Source organism: Mesoplodon densirostris, chromosome 2, assembly GCF_025265405.1.
Source record: "Mesoplodon densirostris isolate mMesDen1 chromosome 2, mMesDen1 primary haplotype, whole genome shotgun sequence".
Lineage (NCBI taxonomy): Eukaryota > Metazoa > Chordata > Mammalia > Artiodactyla > Ziphiidae > Mesoplodon > Mesoplodon densirostris.
The window spans coordinates 174873963-174884556 of NC_082662.1; the positions used below are offsets into that span (position 1 = coordinate 174873963).

General features: G+C 41.2%; 1 protein-coding gene across 1 annotated transcript in view; it reads right to left on the bottom strand.

Annotated features, from left to right (window-relative positions):
• The window catches only part of IARS2 (isoleucyl-tRNA synthetase 2, mitochondrial), a 79914-nt gene extending 72154 nt beyond the window's left edge, over positions 1 to 7760 (bottom strand). The window contains exons 1-2 of the mRNA XM_060091425.1: positions 7409 to 7760; positions 5967 to 6089 (exon numbers count right to left, since the gene is read on the bottom strand). Coding sequence (XP_059947408.1) covers positions 5967 to 6089; positions 7409 to 7669 — 384 coding nt within the window. The 5' untranslated portion in view covers positions 7670 to 7760. The remainder of the gene's footprint in view (positions 1 to 5966; positions 6090 to 7408) is intronic.
• Positions 7761 to 10594: the final 2834 nt, after the last annotated feature.

Consider the following 10594-nt stretch of genomic DNA (forward strand, 5'->3'; position numbering starts at 1 on the left):
GAAGCAAAAATCCTCAACAAAATGTTAGCAAAGTGAATTCAATAATTCATTAAAAGGATCATACACCATGATCAAGTAGGATTTATTCCAGGGATGCAAGGATGATTCAATATCTGCAAATCAATCAATGTGACACATCACATTAACAGAACAAAGAATAAAAATCATATGATCGTCTCACAAGGTGCAGAAAAAGTGTTTGCCAAAATCCATTTATGATAAAACTCTCAACAAACTGGGAATAGAGAGAACATAACCTGAAATAATAAAGGCCATATTTGACAAACCCACAGCTAACATCACACTCAGTGGTGAAAAGCTAAAAGCTTTTCTTCTGAGATCAGGAACAAGACAAGGGTGTCCACTCTTACCACTTTTATTCCAACATAGTATTAGAAGTCCTAGCCACAGCAATCAGACAAGAAAAAGAAATAAAAGGAATCTAAATCGGAAAGGAAGAAGTAAAACTGTCACTGTTTGCAGATGACATAATACTATATATAGAAAATCCTAAAGATGTCACAAAAAACTATTAGAATTCATCAAGTTCAGTACAGTTGCAGGATATAAAAATAATATACAGAAATCTTTTGCATATCTTTACACAAACAACAAACTATCTGAAACAGAAATTAAGAAAACAATCTCATTTACAATTGCATTAAAAAGAATAAAACACCTAGGAATAAATCTAAGGCAAAAGACCTGTGCTCCAAAAGCTATGGTACTGATGAAAGAAACTGAAGATGACACAAACAAATGCAAACAAATGGAAAGATATATTCTGCTCATTGATTGGAAGACTATTGTTAAAATGACCATACTACCCAAGACAATCTACAGATTCAATGCAATCCCTATCAAGATACCAACAACATTTTTCAAAGAACTAGAACAAATAATTCTGAAACGTATATGGAAACACAAAAGACCCTGAACAGCCAAAACAATCTTGATAAGGAAGAACAAAGCTGGAGGTACCATGCACTGATTTCAAACTACACTACAAAGCCACAGTCACCAAAACAGTATGATACTGGAACAAAAAACAGACACATTGATCAATGTAACAGAATAGAGAGCCCAGAAATAAACCCCACATTTATATGGCCAATGAATCTATGACACAGGAGGCGAAAATGTACAATGGGAAAAAGACAGTCTCTTCAATAAATGATGTTGGGAAAACTGCATAGCTAAATGGAAAAGAATGAAACTAGACCACTTTCATATACGATATACAGAGATAAACTCAAAATGGATTAAAGACTTGAATTTAAGACCTGAAACCTTAAAACTCCTAGACAAAAACAAAGGCAGTAAGCTCTCTGACATGGGTCTTAGCAATATGTTTTTGGATCTGTCTCCTCAGGCAAGGGCAACAAAAGCAAAAATAAATGGGACTACTTCAAACTAAAAAGCGTTTTGCACAGTGAAGGGAACAATCTAGAAAACTAAAAGGCAATCTAGGGAATGGGAGAAGATTTTCAAATGATATGTCCGATAAAGAGTTAATATACAAAATCTATAAAGAACTCATACAACTCAACAGCAAAAAAAGAAAGATAAGAAAACACACACACACACACACACACACACACACACACACACACACACAAAACTCAATTAAAAAATGGGCAGAGGACCTGAATAGACGTTTTTCCAAAGAAGATATACAGATGGCCAACAGGCACATGAAAAGATACTCAATATCACTAATCATCAAGGAAATGCAAGTCAAAAGCACACTCAGATATCACCTCACATCTGTAAGAATGCCTATTACTAAAGAGACAACAAATAACAAGGACACAGAGAAAAGGGAACCCTTGTCCACTATTGGTAGGAATGTAAATTGATACAACCATTATGGAAGACAGTATGAAAATTCCTCAAAAATTAAAATCAGAACTATCAATACCATACTATTTAGCAATTCCACTTCTGGGTATTTATCTGAAGAAGACAAAGACACTAATTTGAAAAGATACACACATTTCCATGTTCATAGCAGCATTATTTACAATAGCAACCTAAGATATGGAAGCAACCTAAGTGTCTATCAATAGATGCATAGATAAAGGGTATGTGGCATATATAAAAATGGAATATTACTCAGCCATAAAAAAACAATAAAAGCTTGCCACTTGGGAAAACATGAATGGACCTAGAAATAAGTGAAATAAGTTAGACAGAGGAAGACAAATATCATATGATTTCACTTTTATGTGGAATCAAACAAAACAAACAAATATAAAAAAAGAAAAACAGACTCATAGATACAGAGAACAAACTGGTGGTTGCCAGAGGGAAAGGGGGTAGGGCAATGTTCAAAAAGGTGAAAGGAAAGGTGAAAGGGATTCAGAAGTCCAGTTTACACTTATAAAATAAATAAGTCACAGGGATGTAATGTACAGTATAGGGAATATAGTAATATTGTAATAAATTGTATTGTGACAGTAACCAGACCTACTGTGGTGATCATTTTGTACTGTATAAAAATATTGAATCACTATGTTGTACACCTAAAACTAATTAATATTGTAAATCAATTATACTTCAGTAAATGTGTGTATATATATACACATATATGTATCTTCTATATCTTGCACTGGGAGGTTAACAGATATATACAGCTGTCATAACTCATCAAACTGAATAATTTAAGATTGGTGCATGTTACCACAGGTTATTCTGGAAAAAAATTTTTTGAGAACAATGAAATTATATATTTGTCCAGTACTATGCAAAGGTGCCAGTCTATTTCAAGAGAAAGAGCTTTACATCAAAATGTAAGTCAACTCACTGCTTCCTTCATCAAGAAAGTCTTGCTACAAAAATAGTCACTAAACTGTGTGCTTAGTAACCGAGTTGATTTACATTCTGGTTGAAGCTCTCTATTTCAACACAGGCAGGCCTATAACATACAATTTGATATCAACAGCCACTCAGCTGGGCTAGCAGCCTGTGGGAGAAGGAAGAAAGAAGAAATGGGGCTTAGAGCAAGCTTAAACTTGAAAATCCCTTCCATTCCTTTCAAATTCAAAGGAATTTTGTATTCCATTTCATATCATGTGTTACGGTCTGAATGTCTGTGTGTCCCCAAAACCCCTCCTTTCATGTTAGAGCCATAACCCTCAATGTATTGGGAAATGAAATTTTGGGGGTAATTAGGGTTAGATGATGTCATAAGAGTGGGGCTCTAATGACGGAAACAGTGCCCTTATAAGAAAAGCGTTCGGGCCTCCCTGGTGGCGCAAGTGGTTGAGAGTCCGCCTGCCGATGCAGGGGATACGGGTTCGTGCCCCGGTCTGGGAGGATCCCATATGCCGCGGAGCGGCTGGGCCCGTGAGCCATGGCCGCTGAGCCTGCGCGTCCGGAGCCTGCGCGTCCGGAGCCTGTGCTCCGCGACGGGGGAGGCCACAACAGTGAGAGGCCCGCATACCGCAAAAAAAAAAAAAAAAAAAAGAAAAGCGTTCTTCCCCTCTCCCCCTCTTCCCTCCACCAGCCCCTACCCCCATGTGAGGACACAGTGAGAAGGTAGCTTTCTGTAAGCAAGGAAGAGAGCCAAGATCAGCTGGCACCTTAATCTTGGACTTCCCAGCCTCCAGAACTGTAAGAAATAAATGTATGTTTGTTAAGCCACTCAGTCTAAGGTATTTTGTTATAGCAGCCCAAGCAGATTAATATGTGTCTTAACATAAAATGGTTTTGAATGACTGGTTAAATACCTTTTTTCACCCAAACTACAAATAAAATTGATATTATGGGAAGATATACCATACTTATCCTAGTTTTAAAAATACCACCCAAGACTGGGGTATCATAATACCTTAAATGGATCAATCACATACCTGTCTATTTTATTTTATTTTATCTTATTTTTTAATTTTATTTATTTATTTTTTAAATTTTCTTTATTTTATTTTATTCTGTGCTATTCTATTTATTTATTTCTGGCCTTGCGATGCGGCTTGCAGGATCTTAGATCCCCTACCAGGGACTGAACTCAGGACCCCAGCAGTGAGAGCCCCGAGTCCTAACCACTGGACCCCCAGGGAATTCCCATGCCTCTTATTTTAAATAGAAAAACAAGGTTTAATTTATGAAAGTGCTCAAACATATCCATTGTAAATATTGGATAATACCCATAATGCAAGAACAGAAGGAAAAAATTACATGCCATTTTGTCTACAAATGGGGGCATTTTCGGCTTCCCTGGTGGCGCAGTGGTTGAGAGTCCGCCTGCCGATGCAAGGGACACGGGTTCGTGCCCCGGTCCGGGAAGATCCCACATGCCGCGGAGCGGCTGGGCCCGTGAGCCATGGCCGCTGAGCCTGTGCGTCCAGAGCCTGTGCTCCGCAACGGGAGAGGCCACGACAGTGAGAGGCTTGCGTACCGCAAAAAAAAAAAAAGGTGGGGGGGCATTTCAAGGAGTCTTACAAGCCTCATCCAAGTACCTGAGTAAGTTGAATAAAAGGGAAAAAAAATTCTGACTGGATGCTAGAAATTAAGATTTAGATACTCTTCTAGACTCAAAAGGAACACTGATGTCAAGCAACAAAATCTTTGCTTTGCAAAAGGCATGCATGTGTAATTACTGCTCTACTTGGCAAAAAAGTCTCTTGGGGCTCTGTAGGGGGTGGGGGGGAATGCCAAATGAATTTAAAAACTCAAGGAGAGTACTAATATAAAATAATTTAACCTAATGTAGGTGAGAAATAAGAATCAGTAAAGAAAGGTCAGCTGATAAATAGCCTGTAATAAAAACAACTGTTTCCTGGAAAGCAGACCACTTAACTACTATTACCTCAGCATAACCATGAAGCAAACTATAATCATTCTTACTCTTCATGGTAGAAAGCAGAGAAAGCCTACATGACACTCAGGGAAGTCAAGTGAGTTCTCTTAGAGGAGAACCTAAATTTCTCACTCAATTCATTTACTATTTAAAATGCACCTAGCAGCCACCCCTCAAAAACAAAACAAAATGCAGCCCTCAACTGTCTATGGTGATGACCTATCAATTTACATATCCAGTATGGGCCTCTCGCCTCCAACTGCCTATTTAGTATCTCCACCTGCATGTCTCACCTTGTCTCAAAGGAAACATGCCCAGGTCTGAACAGTATCCTGACTTCTTCCCCCAAACTGATCTTCCCAGTCTTCTCCATCTCAGGTAAGAGCTCTTCTGACTTTCTAAGTGCTCGAGATGCTTCTTGGAGGCATCCTTGGCTCTTCTCTTTTTCTCACCCCACACATCTAATCCATCAGCAAATCCTGTCAGCTCTACCTAAAACCTACACCCAGAATCTATTTCTCACACTACTTTCATGGCTTCAACCCTGGTCAAAATGGCCATCATCTCTCTCCTGAATTATGCAATAGTCCCCTTCTTAGTCTCCCTATTTCCAAGCTCCCTCTACCTCTACAGTCTATTGCACACATAGCAGTCAAGAATGACCTATTCACCTCTCAAAGGCCCCACCTCCAAATACTACCACATTAGGGATTAGGTTTCAATGTATGATTTGCAGGGGGCGGGAGCCAGGACGACACACAAATATTCAGTCTATAGCAACTATCTAACATATTAAATATTTTACTTATTTATCTTATTATGCCTTCCTGTTTAGAGCACAAGCTCCATAAAGCCAAGACTTATCCTTATTTTGTTCACTGCTATTCCCAGAGTCTAGACAATACCTGGCACATAACAGACGCTCACTAATGATTTACTGAATAAAATGATACTTACTAACATAAAATAAGTTCAAAGCAAATAAGAGTGATGTTATTTTTCACACAGTACTGAAACTGTTTATTGCTACTTTCTACTAAGACATTTTAGTTTAAGTATGCCAATGCAAATTTACATAACTGTCATAAAACTAGAATATACTCTTTTGCCAAGTGTATTTAAATAAAGGTGTTCCCTCAAGTTTTGTAACCTAAATTATAATTACCTTATTTAAAGCATGTCCAACATGAGGGTCACCATTTGCATAAGGAGGTCCATCGTGAAGACAAAACTCTGTCTTCACTTTTCTTTCTCTTTGCCATGAATAAAGGTCCAAAAATCCACATTTCTGTTTAAAAATAACAATAATGTCTGAACATCATGTAAATACATACTCCTGAATCTTACCATAAATAACAACCAACACTTGCTTACTTCCTATCCCATTCTAACGTATTCAACTCTAAAACACAAATGGTGAGGTTTCTAAAATGCACATCTGAGTATTCATCTTTTAATACTTTTGAATAGCTTCTCCGTAGACTTCAGTTTAAAGTCTAAGTGCTTTATAAACGTATACAGGACCCTACAAAGGTTTAGTACAACTAAGTTCTTGGGCAGTCTCTCAGCACTCCCCACCCTCCGCTCCATGCTGAAGGACCTGTAGATCCCCCATCACTCACACTCACACACACACGTACTCACATCTTATTCCTGCTATCCTTTGGCCTCAACACTTGCTACTCTCTTAATTTGGAATAACACTGATTGTAATCCCACTCTCCTTCCCTCACTTGCTGTGTGACCTTGACCAAGTCACTTTGCCTTTGTAGGCCTATTCCCTCATTTGAAAAAAATGTTAATAATATCCAACTCACCGAGCTGGTGTGAAGATTATATGAGAAAATATCTACAACTGTCACAGTTCCAGAAATACACAAGGTACTGGATAAAACACTTTAAAAAATTAGACGGCCAAAACAGGTTTGTGAGTCTAGAACTCTGAGAGTTGTCATAAGAATATTTAAGCTAAGCATATTTACTTAGACAATATATCCAAAATATCAGGGATTTTAAAGACTCTATAATTACACAAACTAACAAGTGAATCTCTGCCCTTAGAAAATTCAGTCTAATACAGGAGACAGGGGCACAGTTTAGGAAGCGGACTCTGAGGAAGTAACCACAGCTACCTGACCCTTCAAACAAGCCATAATTCCAACTAGGGACCTATTGATACCAAGAGTGAGCTTCAACTTCTCATAAGCGAATTTTTATTTATATGTGTACATGTTAATTTACTTTTTAAAAGCCACTGGAAAAGCATCCAAATTCGACTGGTTCTGTCTAAGCTAAAACTGGGACTTCTATTCCATCCGTGCTGAGCATCGCTGGTTCCCCCTTAGCATTCCGCTCTGGAACCTGCCACCTCTATGGGACTTGCCTAGAGGTTTCTGCACTTCTGTTTTCACCCAATACAACCTGTGGGAAGCGCATGACTTCCACTGACCTGGTCGCAATACCACCGGCCCCAAAGCGCCTGGAGCCTGCGGCCGGGTCCCGCCCCGCCCGGGGTGTAAGTGGCCCAGGCGTGGCTCCGGGAAGGGCCCGTGTCCCCCCTCCCGAGGCCCCCCTCCCGGCCCGCGCCGCGCACAGGCCGGCCCGTACCTGTTGGACCTCCAGCTCCGTGTCGGGCTGCTGGCGGCCCAGCAGCTTCATGGGGAAGCTGGTCTGCGGCAGCAACACCGTGTCCCGATAGCTGCCATTACTCGAATTCTGCAGCTGGTTACTGGCCCCGGTGACTGACCGCACCAAAAGCCTCCTCGTCGCCCCTCGCCAGCCAGGCCGACGAGGAAAGCGGGGCGGCACCCACAAATTCCGGGCCAGGGTCGCTGCCCCCGGCCCGGGAGGGCGCAGCCCCCAACGCATGGCGAGCTTGGCCAAGCCCAGGCTCCGGAGACGCGCCGCGGCCTAGGTTCCGCCCGGGCTCTGGGGAAGACGGACGCCGGAGCACCTGCGAGACCCTTGCGGGAGTGCGCAAGCGCGGGGCGGGGAAGGGGCGGGAAGCGCAGGGGGCGGGGCCACGTCCGGGTGCCCGCGGCAACCATCCCGGATCGGGGCTGATTCCCAGAGGCTAGAGGAGATGGGGCAGGCGCGAGCGGCTCATGTTTCAATCACAGCGGCCTGCCTTTTTAGAAAGTATATTTTCTTTAATCCAGTATAACCCAGATATTATCACTTCAACAGGTAATTAACAAAAATTATAAGTATGATATTTCACATTCTTTCTTTTCATGCTAAGTCTTCGAAATGTGCTATGTAATTTACACATACAACACATCTCCATTTGGACTAGCAGCTTGCCAAGTGCTCAACTACATGGGGCTAATGGCTACCTTACTGGGAAGCACCGCTTTAGCGAGTACAACCTACCTCCACATAACATGTTGTTGAATGCAACAGTGCTCTCTGTTTACTCCTAAAACCTGCACTGAGCGTACACTGAGCTATCAGAGCAGAAGGCTACTCTCGAGGACTCCCACACACTTCTCTTCCCACTTGTTGGGCTCACAGTCAGTTGTGTTTATCCTTGAACTTATTCATGCCAGTTATACTCGCTGTGTAATTATATAATTTAATTATAAAAACCAATGGATAGGGGCTTCCCTGGTGGCGCAGTGGTTGAGAGTCCGCCTGCCGATGCAGGGGACAAGAGTTCGTGCCCCGGTCCGCAAGGATCCCACATGCCACGGAGCGGCTGGGCCGCTGAGCCTGCGCGTCTGGAGCCTGTGCTCCGCAACGGCAGGGGTCGCGGCGGTGAAAGGCCCGTGTACCGCAAAAAAAAAAAAAAAAAAAAGGATGGTTAAGATGGTAAATTTTGTTATACTTATTTGTAACATAATAAAATAAATGGTCTGACTTAACTCAGTTATTATGAAAATCAAATGAGATTGTGTAAGTAAAAGTCTTCTCAAACTAGAACTCCATGTAATGGCAGCCATTTGTTGATACCGCTCTCTGGTGAGTTTTTTTTTTTTTAATAGAAATTATTGTTTCTTTCTAATTACAAAACTTTGGGAGTTACAGAAGAGCACACAAGTGAAAATTGTTCACTAACCACCCTCTCCCCGAAACCATTTTTTTTTTTTTTTTAATTTTGGGCCCTGCCACATGCAGGATCTTAATTCCCTGACCAGGGATCGAGCCCATGCCCCCTGCATTGGAAGAAAAATAATCCTAACCACTGGGCCACCAGGGAATTCCCAAACCAATTTTTTTTTCCTTTAATGAAAACTGAGCTGATGTTCTTAAGAATCTAGTAAAGGCATGTCTCTAAAAAATAAGAACAAACTGCTGTTGAATTAGATGAAGCTAAAACAATTATAAAGTAGTGGGGAAAACACTAAAAAATTTGTAAGTATTCTGCTCTTAGAGTTTTCCTAATTGTCTAACCTACAAAACCAGATGGTGCAGTATGGCTCTGCATTATCAGGAAAGATAAAACAAAATTCCAATCTGGGGACAGAAACTCTAAGAAAAGGTCTGGACCCTCCTACACTGTTGATGGGAATGTAAATTGGTGCAGCGACTGTGGAAAACAACATGGAGTTTTCTCAAAAATTAGAAACAACAACCATATGATCCAGCAAATCCACTGCTGGGTATGTATCCGAGAAAAACAAAAACACTAACTGGAAAAGATACATGTGCCCCAGTGTTCATAGCTGCATTATTTACAAAATTGTCAAGGTATGTAAGCAACGTAACTGTCCATCAACAGATGAATAGATGTGTTATGTCTATATACAACGGAATACTTCTCGGCCATAAAAAATAATGAAATTTTGCATTTGCAGCAACATGAATGGATTTGGAGGCCATTATGCTAAGTGAAATAAGTCAGAGAGAGAAAGACAAATACTGTTATGATATCACTTATACGTGGAATCTAAAATATACAATGAACTAGTGAATAAAACAGAAAAGAAGCAGACACATATAGACAGCAAACTAGTGCTTACCAGCAGAGAGAGCGGAAGGGGAAGGGGCAATATAGGAGTAGGGGATAAAGGTTATTATGGGATTATACGAAATCATGTGCAAAATTTTTGAAAATTGTAAAGCTCTATAGAATTTAATGAATCTTTTACCCAATAAAAAAAATGGGGCTTCCCTGGTGGCGCAGTGGTTGAGAATCCACCTGCCAATGCAGGGGACATGGGTTCGAGCCCTGGTCCGGGAAGATCCCACATGCGGCAAAGCAACTAAGCCCGTACACCACAACTACTGAGCCTGCGTGCCACAACTACTGAGCCCACATGCCACAACTACTGAAGCCTGCATGCCTAGAGCCCATGCTCAGCAATGAGAGAAGCCACCACAACGAGAAGCCCGCTCTGCACAACTAGAGAAAGCCTGTGCACAGCAACGAAGACCCAATGCAGCAAAAGATAAAAATAAATAAATTTATTCTTTTAAAAAGTGAAAATAGGGCTTCCCTGGTGGCGCAGTGGTTGAGAGTCCGCCTGCCGATGCAGGGGACACGGGTTCGTGCCCCGGTCCGGGAAGATCTCACATGCCGCGGAGCGGCTGGGCCCGTGAGCCATGGCCACTGAGCCTGCACGTCCGGAGCCTGTGCTCCGCAACGGGAGAGGCCACAACAGGGAGAGGCCCGTGTACTGCAAAAAAAATAAATAAATAAAAGTGAAAATAAAATAAAGCATATGAAACTAGGAAAATAAGAAAAAAGAAAAGGCCTGGACAGATTGTTGTGGGGGTTTCCAATTGTTTTTCTTTTTTAGCAACAAGAATGTAGTGATGGGTTATTTATTTAATTTTAAAATGTTTAAAAAT